Source organism: Hypanus sabinus, chromosome 29, assembly GCF_030144855.1.
Source record: "Hypanus sabinus isolate sHypSab1 chromosome 29, sHypSab1.hap1, whole genome shotgun sequence".
Lineage (NCBI taxonomy): Eukaryota > Metazoa > Chordata > Chondrichthyes > Myliobatiformes > Dasyatidae > Hypanus > Hypanus sabinus.
In genome coordinates, this window is record NC_082734.1 from 322,575 (window position 1) to 334,000 (window position 11,426).

At 45.1% G+C, this 11,426-nt stretch overlaps 1 protein-coding gene across 1 annotated transcript; it reads left to right on the top strand.

Annotated features, from left to right (window-relative positions):
- Positions 1–5,128: 5,128 nt before the first annotated feature.
- Positions 5,129–10,133, top strand: LOC132382745 (nicotinate-nucleotide pyrophosphorylase [carboxylating]-like). Its single transcript, XM_059953196.1, has 3 exons — positions 5,129–6,296; positions 7,141–7,272; positions 8,977–10,133. Exons 1-3 carry the CDS (start codon positions 5,691–5,693, stop codon positions 9,214–9,216), a joined length of 978 nt encoding a protein of 325 aa, XP_059809179.1. The 5' UTR covers positions 5,129–5,690; the 3' UTR covers positions 9,217–10,133.
- The last annotated feature ends 1,293 nt before the right edge of the window (positions 10,134–11,426 follow it).

Genomic DNA, 11,426 nt, shown 5'->3' on the forward strand with positions numbered 1-11,426 from the left:
ACTCTCCTCCATGTACAATGTAGGCACAGGTGGTTCATCTCAATAATTCCTATTGTTATGTTTTGTAGTTTCAGAAGGCTTTTGGGGAGAGTTTAAACTACAATTGCTGGGGGGTGGGGACCGAACTGAAGTGACGGAGGAAAGGGAGGTTGGCTCTCAAATAGAGAAAGCTTGGAGACAGTGCAAAAGGGAGGATAGGCAGGTGATAGAGAAGGGACGAGCTCAGACTGATGGTGTTTGAGATGTGTCTATTTTAATGCGAGGAGTATTATGAATAAAGCACATGAGCTTAGAGCGTGGATCAGCACTTGGAGCTATGATGCTGTGGCCTTAACAGAGACTTGGATGGTGCAGGGCAGGAGTGGCTTTTTCAAGTGCCAAGTTTTAGATGTTTCAGAAAGGATGGAGCGGGGGTAAGGCAAAAGAGGTGGGACGTGGCACTGTTGATCAGAGATAGTGTCACGGCTGCAGAAAAGGAGGAAGTCATGGAGGGGTTGTCTACAGAGTCTCTGTGGGTGTAACTTAGGAATAAGAATGGGTCAAAAACTCTACTGGATGTTTTTTTAATAGACCACCCAATAGTAACAGGGACATCGAGGAGCAGAAAGGCTAACTTTGAGGAGATGCGAAGGGATTTAGAGAGAGTGGATTGGGTCAAGTTGTTTTATGGGAAGGATGTAATAGAGAAATCGAGATCATTTAAGGGTGAAATTATGAGGGTACAGAATCTTTATGTTCCTGTTAGGTTGAAAGGAAAGGTTAAAGGTTTGAAAGCACCATGGTTTTCAAGGGATATTAGAAATTTGGTTTGGGAAAAAAAGGGATGTCTACAATAGATATAGGCAGCATGGAGTAAAGGAATTGCTCGAGGAATATAAAGAATGTAAAAGGAATCTTAAGAAAGAGATTAGAAAAGCTAAAAGAAGATACGAGGTTGGTTTGGCAAATAAGGTGGAAGTAAATCCGAAAGGTTTCTACAGTTATATTAAAAGCAAGAGGATAGTGAGGGATAAAATTGGCCCCTTAGAGAATCAGAGTGGTCAGCTATGTGTGGAGCTGAGGGAGATGGGAGAGACTTTGAACGATTTCTTCTCTTCAGTATTCACTAAGGAGAAGGATATTGAATTGTGTAAGGTGTGGGAAACAAGTAAGGAAGTTATGGAACCTATGACAATTAAAGAGGTGGAAGTACTGGTGCTTTTAAGAAATTTAAAAGTGGATAAATCTCCAGGTCCTGACAGGATATTCCCCAGGACCTTGAGGGAAGTTTGTGTAGAAATAGCAGGAGCTCTGACAGAGATCTTTAAGATGTCATTAGAAACGGGGATTGTGCCGGAGGATTGGCGTATTGCTCATGTGGTTCCATTGTTTAAAAAGGGTTCTAGAAGTAAGGCTAGCAATTATAGACCTGTCAGTTTGACATCAGTGGTGGGTAAATTAATGGAAAGTATTCTTAGAGATAGTATTAATAATTATCTGGATAGACAGGATCTGATTAGGAGTAGCCAGCATGGATTTGTGCGTGGAAGGTCATGTTTGAAAAACCTTATTGAATTTTTTGAAGAAGTTACGAGGTATGTTGACGATGGTAAGGCAGTGGATGTAGTCTATATGGACTTCAGCAAAGCCTTTGACGAAGCTCCACATGGAAGGTTAGTGAAGAAGGTTCAGTCGTTAGGTATTAATGCTGGAGTAATAAAATGGATTCAATAGTGGCTAGATGGGAGATGCCAGAGAGTAGTGGTGGATAATTGTTTATCGGGATGGAGGCCGGTGACTAGCGGGGTGCCTCAGGGATCTGTTTTGGGCCCAATGTTGTTTGTAATATACATAAATGATCTGGATGATGGGGTGGTAAATTGGATTAGTAAGTATGCCGATGATACTAAGGTAGGAGGTGTTGTGGATAATGAGGTGGGTTTTCAAAGCTTGCAGGGAGATTTATGCTGGTTAGAAGAATAGGCTGAACGTTGGCAGATGGAGTTTAATGCTGAGAAGTGTGAGGTTCTACATTTTGGCAGGAATAATCCAAATAGAACATACAGGGTAAATGGTAGGGCATTGAGGAATGCAGAGGAACAGAGAGATCTAGGAATAACAGTGCATAGTTCCCTGAAGGTGGAGTCTCATGTAGATAGGGTGGTGAAGAAGGCTTTTGGAACGCTGGCCTTTATAAATCAAAGCATTGAGTACAGAAGTTGGGATGTAATGTTAAAATTGTACAAGGCATTGGTAAGGCCAAATTTGGAATATTGTGTGCAGTTCTGGTCACCGAATTATAGGAAAGATATCAATAAATTAGAGAGAGTGCAGAGACGATTTACTAGGATGTTACCTGGGTTTCAGCACTTAAGTTACAGAGAAAGGTTGAACAAGTTAGGTCTCTATTCATTGGAGCGTAGAAGGTTAAGGGGGGATTTGATCGAGGTATTTAAAATTTTGAGAGGGATAGATAGAGTTGACGTGAATAGGCTATTTCCATTGAGAGTAGGGGAGATTCAAACGAGAGGACATGATTTGAGAGGTAGGGGGCAGAAGTTTAAGGGAAACACGAGGGGGTATTTCTTTACTCAGAGAGTGATAGCTGTGTGGAATGAGCTTCCTGTAGAAGTAGTAGAGGCCAGTTCAGTTGTGTCATTTAAGGTAAAATTGGATAGGTATATGGACAGGAAAGAAGTGGAGGGTTATGGGCTGAGTGCGGGTAGGTGGGACTAGGTGAGATTAAGAGTTCGGCACGGACTAGGAGGGCCGAGATGGCCCGTTTCCGTGCTGTGATTGTTATATGGTTATATGATATGGAGACAGGTTCTGGAGAGGAATAATAATAACAGTGTTGTTGTGGTGGGAGATTTTAATTTCCCAAATATTGATTGGCATCTCCCTAGAGTGAGGGGATTAGGTGGGGTGGAGTTTGTTAAGTGTTTTCAGGAAGATTTCTTGAGACCATGTGTAGATAAGCCTACAAGAGGAGAGGCTTTACTTGATCTGGTATTGGAAACTGAACCTGTTCAGGTGTCAGGTCTCCCAGTGGGAGAGCATTTTGGAGATAGTGATGACAATTCTATTTCCTTTACCATAGCATTGGAGAGGGATAGGAACAGACAAGTTAGGGAAACGTTTAATTGGAACAAGGAGAAATATGATGCTATCAGGCAGGAACTTGGAAGCGTAAATTGGGACAGATGTTCTCAGGGAAATGTATGGCAGAAATATGTCATATGTTCAGGGGATATTTGCGTGGTGTTCTGCATAGGTACATTCCAATGAGACAGGGAAAGGATGGTAGGATACAGGAACCGTGGTGTGCAAAGGCTGTTGTAAATCTAGTCAAGAAGAAAAAAAGAGCTTACGAAAGGTTCAAAAATAGATAATGATGGAGATCTAGAAGATTTTAAGGCTAGCAGGAAGGAGCTTAAGAATGAAATTAGGAGAGCCAGAATGGGCCATAAGAAGGCCTTGGTGGACAAGGTTAAGGAAATCCCAAAGGCATTCTACAAGCATGTGAAGAGCAAAAGGATAAGAGATGAGAGAATAGGACCAATCAAGTGTGACAGTGGAAAAGTGTGTATGGAACTGGAGGAGATGGCAGAGGTACTTAATGAATACTTTGCTTCAGTATTCACTACGGAAAAGGATCCTGGCAATTGTAGGGGTGACTTGCAGTGGACTGAAAGGCTTGAGCATGTAGATATTGAGGAAGAGGATGTGCTGGAACTTTTGGAAACCATCAAGTTGGATAAGTCACCGGGACCAGACAGGATGTACCCCAGGCCTCTGTGGGAAGCGAGGGAAGAGATTGCTGAGCCTCTGGCAATGATCTTTGCATCATCAATGAGGACAGGAGAGGTTCTGGAGGATTGGAGGGTTGCGGATGTTGTTCCCCTATTCAAGAAAGGGAGTAGGGATAGCCCAGGAAACTGTAGGGATAGTCTTACTTCACTGGTTGGTAATTTGATGGTGAAGATCCTGAGAGGCAGGATTTATGAGCATTTGGAGAGGCATAATATGATTAGGAATATTCAGCATGGCTTTCTCAAAGGCAGGTCGTGCCTTACGAGCCTGTTTGAATTTTTTGAGGATGTGACTAAACACTGATGAAAGTTAGGGTTTTAAATGTAGTGTATATGGATTTTAGCGAGGCATTTGATAAGGTACTCCATGCAAGGCTTATTGAGAAAGTAAGGAGACATGGGATCCAAGGGGACATTGTTTTGTGGATCCAGAACTGGCTTGCCCACAGAAAGCAAAGAGTGATTATAGAAGGGTCATATTCTGCATGGAGGGTGGTGACCAATGGTGTGCCTCAGAGATCTGGTCTGGGATCCTTACTCTTCGTGATTTTTATAAATGGCCTGGATGATGAAGTGGAGGGATGGGTTTGTAAATTCGCTGATGACACAAAGGTTGTGGGTGTTGTGGATAGTGTGGAGGGCAAAACTGATAGGATGCAAAACTGGGCTGAGTAGTGGCAGATAGAGTTCAACCCAGATAAGTGTGAAGTAATTCATTTTGGTAGGTCAAATATGATGACAGAATATAGTATTAATGGCAAGACTCTTGGTAGTGTGGAAGATCAGAGGGATCTTGGGCTCCGAGTCCATAGGATACTCAAAGCTGCTACACAGGTTGACTCTGTAGTTAAGAAGGCATACGGTGCATTGGCCTTCATCAATTGTGGGATTACCGAGAGGTAATGTTGCAGCTATATAGGACCCTGGTCAGACCCCACTTGGAGTACTGTGCTCAGTTGTGGTCACCTCACTACAGGAAGGATGTGGAAACCATAGAAAGGGTGCAGAGAAGACTTACAAGATTGTTGCCTGGATTGGGGAGCATGCCTTATGAGAATAGGTTGAGTGAACTCTGCGACGGAGAATTAGAGATGACCTGATAGAGGTGTACAAGATAATGAGAGGCATTAAATGTCTGGATAGTCAGCGGCTTTTTCCCAGGGCTGAAATGGCTAGCATGAAAAGCCATAGTTTTAAGGTGCTTGGAGGTAGGTACAGAGGAGATGTCAGGGGTAAGTTTTTTATGCAGAGAGTGATAAGTGCATGGAATGGGCTGCCAGCAGTGGTGGTGGAGGAGGAAATGAGACTCCTGGATGGATACATGGAGTTTAGAAAAATGGAGGGCTATGGGTAAGCCTAGGTAGTTCTAAGGTAAGGACATGTTCGGAACAGCTTTGTGGGCCGAAGAGCCTGTATTGTGCTGTATGTTTTCTATGTTCTTAAAACATTAAATTAATTCAAAGGAAGACCCAGGAATATGGATGTACTTCATCTTTACTTCAAGCCAGGTGAGCAGAATCGCTTCGAAGCGTGATGATGAATGCAATTTATATATTTTTACATACAACTTATAATTAATTATTTAAACAAGTGATGCTTAATCAAACAATACATATACATAAGATTACTCAAATACCACTGAAACATTAAATACAAAGCGCCCACTCCCGGTGTAACCATTCCTCTCACCCATGCTGTATCCAGTTTAAACAGCTCGGCCTCCTCTACCTGGAAAAGGTCCCAGAGCTCCCACACTGATGCCAAATCCTTTAACCTGCCCTCTCCCTCTGTACCTAGGTGGTACACAGATTGCCTCCCTATCTCCCACCCCCTTTTATTTCTCCCTCTCCCTCCATTCACCTGTAGGACACATCTGGTGTCCAATCATCGACCCACAAAATGCCAACACCCTCTAATACCCCTTATCTCCACACTTCGCAGAGCTTATCAACCATGGAAGCAATGACGGACCCAGCTCATCTCTTGCCGCCTCATTCCCTGCGCTGCCTAGCACGCCAGTGGTTGCTGGAGGACTCTCACCAGCTGGATTGGGCAGGGGCTGTAGTGGGGGAAAGGTCAGTGGGAGCTGCCCTCCTTCTCAAGTCTCCTGGGGTGTTGGCTGGTTCGCCCTTTGCTCAGGCCATCTTCCAGGAGACTGGTTGTCGATTCCATTGGCTGAAGCAGGACGGGGAGCACCTGGAGCCTGTCTGCACTGTGGCCCATATTTGGGGTCCTGCACGGGCCCTGCTGCTGGCCGAGAGAGTTGCCCTCAATGTTCTTGGACGAGCCAGTGGGATTGCTACCTCCTGCCGCTCTGCCCAAGAGCTAGCATACTCCCTAGGTTGGGGTGGGCGGCTGGCAGGCACCCGCAAGACTACCCCTGGCTTTCGGCTGGTGGAGAAACATGCCATGGTAGTGGGCGGGGTGGATACCCATCGCTACAGTCTCGGAGACCTGATCATGCTCAAGGACAACCACATGGCAGTGGTCGGCGACATTGCTAAGGTAACTGGTGATGGGTGTTAACTGGTGACTGTGTGTTTGGTTGCCTCGGTAACTGTTGAACTGGTAGTGTTTTTCCTTTGTACTGGAGTCTAGGCATGATAACCCAGAGCCTGGGTTTGTATCCTTGTTTACCTACAAATAAGTGCTTGGTTGCCTAGGTAACAGGGTCACAGGCCGTTGCTTGGGGACTAGGGGTTTGGTTATCTGACTATGCATGGGGTGTGGCTGTTTCCACTCTAACTGGAGCCTAGGTAGTTTGTTGCTGGGCAATTGGGCTCCAGAAGGATAGTTTTCTCTGTAACTGTGGTCTGGGCAAGAGGATACCTAGGTAACTAGGAACAGGATGCATTATTTCCCTGGTAAATGGGGGTTATGGGGAGGGAGTGAGACTGTAAAATATTCAGTATGCTGTGATGCAGGTGCCATGTTTACCATGTTAGCTAAGGAGACATGTTTCTTGTCATTGCGGTTAACAGTAAAGGCAGCACCGTAAGTTGCCAGGTAATGGGGACCAGTGACTGGTAGACTCTTTGCCCAGGTACTCTTGGGAGGCTGTGGTTGGTTAACTGGGTAACTAAGTAGGGGCTGGCAGATCCTATCCTTTATGTTGATGTTGCTCGTTACTGGGGTAGCCTGGGGCCGGATGGTTGCATTCCCCCTGAAGCAGGGTTCTAGGTGTTCCCTGTACTCAGGTAACAGTAGTCGGATGGATAGGTACACAATCAGGGGTGTTGCTGTGACATGGAGCAGGGAAGAGTAGTGACTAGTTGAGCTCAAAGTGGAAGAGAGGAGATGTGAACTAGACTGGGCGTCTAACAAACTGTCCTCTCCTCTGCATTCCCAGGGAGTGAGACAAGCCCGGGTGATCGCAGGCATCTATAACAAGATCGAGGTGGAGGCTCGCTCACTAGATGAGGCGCGCCAGGCTGCTCTGGCTGGAACTGACATCGTGATGCTGGATAACTTTCCTCCACAGGTCAGTGGGACTTACATTTGTGTGTGTGTGTGTGAGTGTAAGTGTGTTTGTATGTGTGAGTGTAAGTGTGTGAGTGTGTCTGTGTGTGTCTGTATGTGAGAGTTTGTGTGAGTATGTGTGTGAGTGTGTGTCTGTGTGTGTGTGAGTGTGTCTGTGTGTGCCTGTGTGTCTGTATGTGAGAGTTTGTGTGAGTGTGTGAGTATGTGTATGTGCGTGTGAGTGTGTGTGTGTGTGTGTGTGTGTGAGAGAGAGAGAGAGTAAGAGTGCCCATGTAACTGAGTGTGTGCATGAGTGAGCCTGTCTCATGGTGATGATGATATTTGGGACGCTTGCCTTCATCGGACAGTGGACTCAGTACAGAAGTTGCGACATCGTGCACTTGCAGTACCAGTATACTGCTGAGACTGCACAGAGTGTTATGTGTAGTTCTGGCTATGCAGCTATTGGAAGGATGTGATTCAGTTAGAGGGGGTGCAGAAATACAGAATGTTACTAGGACTGGAGCAACTGAATTAGGACAGGACAGCAACTGAATTAGGTCTGACAGTTTTCCCTAGAGCTAAGGGGGTCAATGAGTTTGTCTGAGTGGCAAAGATCAGCTGGGTGCTCACAATTACTTTCCCCCAAGTATCAGAACACTAGTGAGAGGAGAAAGATGTAAAGGGGCAGGTTATTCGCAAAAGAGGAGTTAAGTGTGTTACATACCCCATAACTGAGTTTCTTACCAGCAAAGACAGAAGTATCCGTTGGAGTCTGGTGGTACGATTTTCAACAGTGTTTATTAGTAAAATATACAAATCAATATCAATGCAAATATACAGATAATACACATTAGCAATACTAAACCTAAAAGTGTGGGTATAATAATAATCAATAATAAACAAGCTCTATCGTTGTCTAGGGGATAAGGAATTATCATGGGAAAGTATAAAGTTCAGTTCAGTTCATGCAGGCTGAGGTAGTTGTTAGTCGATGTGTTGTAATTGTTGGAGAGAGAGGGCGATCAAACAGTGATGGCTATTGTCTTGCAAACCTTCCTTTACGATCTTGATCCATTGATGTGTTGTTGTGGCCATTCAAGTATGACCCCTCTGTCCTTTAGCTAGACCGTTCCGTGGTGGACTCGTCACCCAGGCAAGGGTGGACACACACACACAAGCCCCCACCGACCTCGCTATAAACACTGTGAGTTAAAATTGACCGATCCGTTCGGTCCCCGATGACCCACACTTTCTCGTGGGTTTCTGATGCTCACTAGTGTGTCTCCTGGTGCGTCTGAGGGGTGTCACCCCAGACCTCATTTTTATCCCCACTCATGGGATCTCAGGTGTCAATCAAGTTTGAATGACTTAACCCATCAAACCAGCCCACTCCGGCTGTCCACTGAGGAATTTTAATGAGCAGGATGGTACCACATAAACAGCCCTCTCTGCAGCCATAAGTCTTTCGGGAGTCATAACATGGTGGATAAACATAACTCTCTCAGGCTGTTATCAGTAACAGATGTCCTGGCATGTTTTCTTTTGTCTCTCTTACTCTCTCATTAGCAGCATCGAAATAGTAACGGTTTGCGATTCTCCAAAAGGGGGGGGAAGGGACATGGGCAACTCTGTACCCTTCTGCCCATCAGAGTTGTTCATCCTTCGTAACAAGTGGTAGAAAGGATGTTTAGAACTCAGTGCTGACCTCTACTTCTCCACACAGGAATTGCAGGAAGCAGCCAGGGCCCTGAAGGAAGAGTTCCCTGGGCTATTGATCGAAGCCAGTGGTGGAATCACTCAGGATAACCTACCCGTTTACCTCAGTCCTCACATCAATGTAATCTCTCTGGGAGCCTTCACACAGCGGCTGACCGCCATTGATTTCTCCATGAAGGTTCTCCCCGAGCTGGGCAGTGGCCCCGAGTCCAGGTCTTTTATTACTGGAGCCTTCCCTGAGAACTAGTGACTTCTAGGTTAGGGGTTGTGGGTTTGTATCTGTATGGGGGAGGAACAGTCTTCTCCTTCTACTCTGGTCCATGTTTGATGAATCGAGTTGAAACACCCTGGTCTGTGTATCTGTATGTACTTGTCTGTGCATACTCACCTGCCCAAGCATGCAGCAAGGCATGTAGAGACAAGGACCCTGATGTGTGCACACATGCCACTCCCTCTGTGACGTGCAGGGCTCAAGTGATCATGTGTTGCTTCTATCACCTGTGAGGAAAAGCGATGACAACATGGATGTGTGTTTCAGATTTGGTTTGAGATAGACTGACTTGAGGATAAAAGAAACAGCCTTTTAAAGGCTCAATAATTGGAGTGTGTTGAAGTGGAGAGGGAAATAAGGGAGATGGAAAGAAAATAAATTTAAAAAGATGAATATTGAAAGGATGTTTAAAGTGTACTGTTAATCTCAGTGGAGATGTATTCCAGCGAAGAAGAAATATGGGTGGTAAAGAAAGCATATGGAACACTGGCACTCATGGATCAGAGGCCATTTCGCAGCTGTTTAAAACTTTGGCAGGCCACAGCTGGAGTGTAGACACAGACAGGCAGACACACAGCGCGTGCACTCGTGTTCTCTCTCTCGCTCACTTTCTCTCACACTACCACACAGTGAAGGCCCCAGACCCACACCATCTTCGTTTGCCCATCACCATTCTCCTTTACTTCTCAACTCCTTTCCCATAAACCCTCTCCCTCCTTATCTCTCACCCTCCTTCCAATCCGTTCTCTCCATTTCTCTCTTTCACTCTCTTTTTCACTCTCTTTTTCTCTCTCTCTCTTTAGTCTCTCACTCTCACTGTTTCTTACCATTTCATCCCTCTCCATGGTGTTGCTTTCTCCCATACGAATATTCATTCCTGGAGCACTGCAAGAATGCAAATGTCTCTCCACACTTTAAGAAGGGAGGAAGGTGAAACAAAGGCTATTATAGGCTAGTTAGCCTAATCTCAATGGTTGGGAAAGTGTTGGCCATTATTAAGGATTATTAAGATATCAAGGTACTTGGCCCCTAATGATAAAATAAGTCATAAGAACATAGAACTAGGAGTGGGAGTAGGCTTTCTGAGCCTGCTCCACCATTCAATAAGATCATAGCTGGTCTGGCTGTGGGCTGGGAAAAGCAGTTCCTCCTCATCTCCATCCTAAATCTACTCTCCCAAATCTTGAGGCTATGTCCCCTAGTACTAGTCTCACCTATTAGTGGAAACAAATTTCCTGCATTTATTTTATCTATCCCTTTCATAATTTTATGTTTGTCTAGGATGTCCTCTCATTCTTCTAAATTCCAGAAAGTACAGTCCCAGGTGACTCAATCTCTCCCCATAGTCTAATCCCCTCATCACTGGAATCGGCACGGTGAACCTCCTTTGCACTGCCTCCAAAGCCAGTATATTCTTCCTCAAGTAAGGAGACCAGAACTGCACGCAGTACTCCAGGTGCGGCCTCACCAGTACCCCGTACAGTTGCAGTATAACCTCCCTGCTCTTAATTCAATCCGTCTAATAATGAAGGCCAACATTCCATTTGCCTGCTTGATGGCCTGCTGCACCTGCAAACCAATCTTTTGTGATTCATGTACAAGCACTCCCAAGTCTCTCTACACAGCATGATGCAATCTTTTACTATTTAAATAATAATCTGTTCTTTCAGTTTTCCTTCCAAAGTGAATAATCTTGCATCTACCAACACAGTACTCCATCTGCCAGGCCATATAACCATATAACAATTACAGCATGGAAACAGGCCATCTCGGCCCTTCTAATCCATGCCGAATGCTTACTCTCACCTAGTCCCACCTACCCACACTCAGCCCATAACCCTCCATTCCTTTCCTGTCCATATACCTATCCAATTTTACCTTAGGCCCTTGCCTACTCACTTAACCTATTTAAATCTCTCTGCAGACTCTCTATATCTTCTGCACAATTTGCTTTTCCACTCAATTTAGTAACATCAGCAAACTTAGATACACCACACTTGGCCCCTCTTCCAGATCATGAGTGTATATCGTGAACAGTTGTGGGCCTAGCATTGACCCCTGCAGCACACTGCTCACCACTGATTGCCAACCAGATTAATATCCATGTAACCCAACTGCTTTCTGTTAGTTAACCAATCCTCTATCCACTCTAATACATCACCTCAACTCTGCATCCTTATCTTATG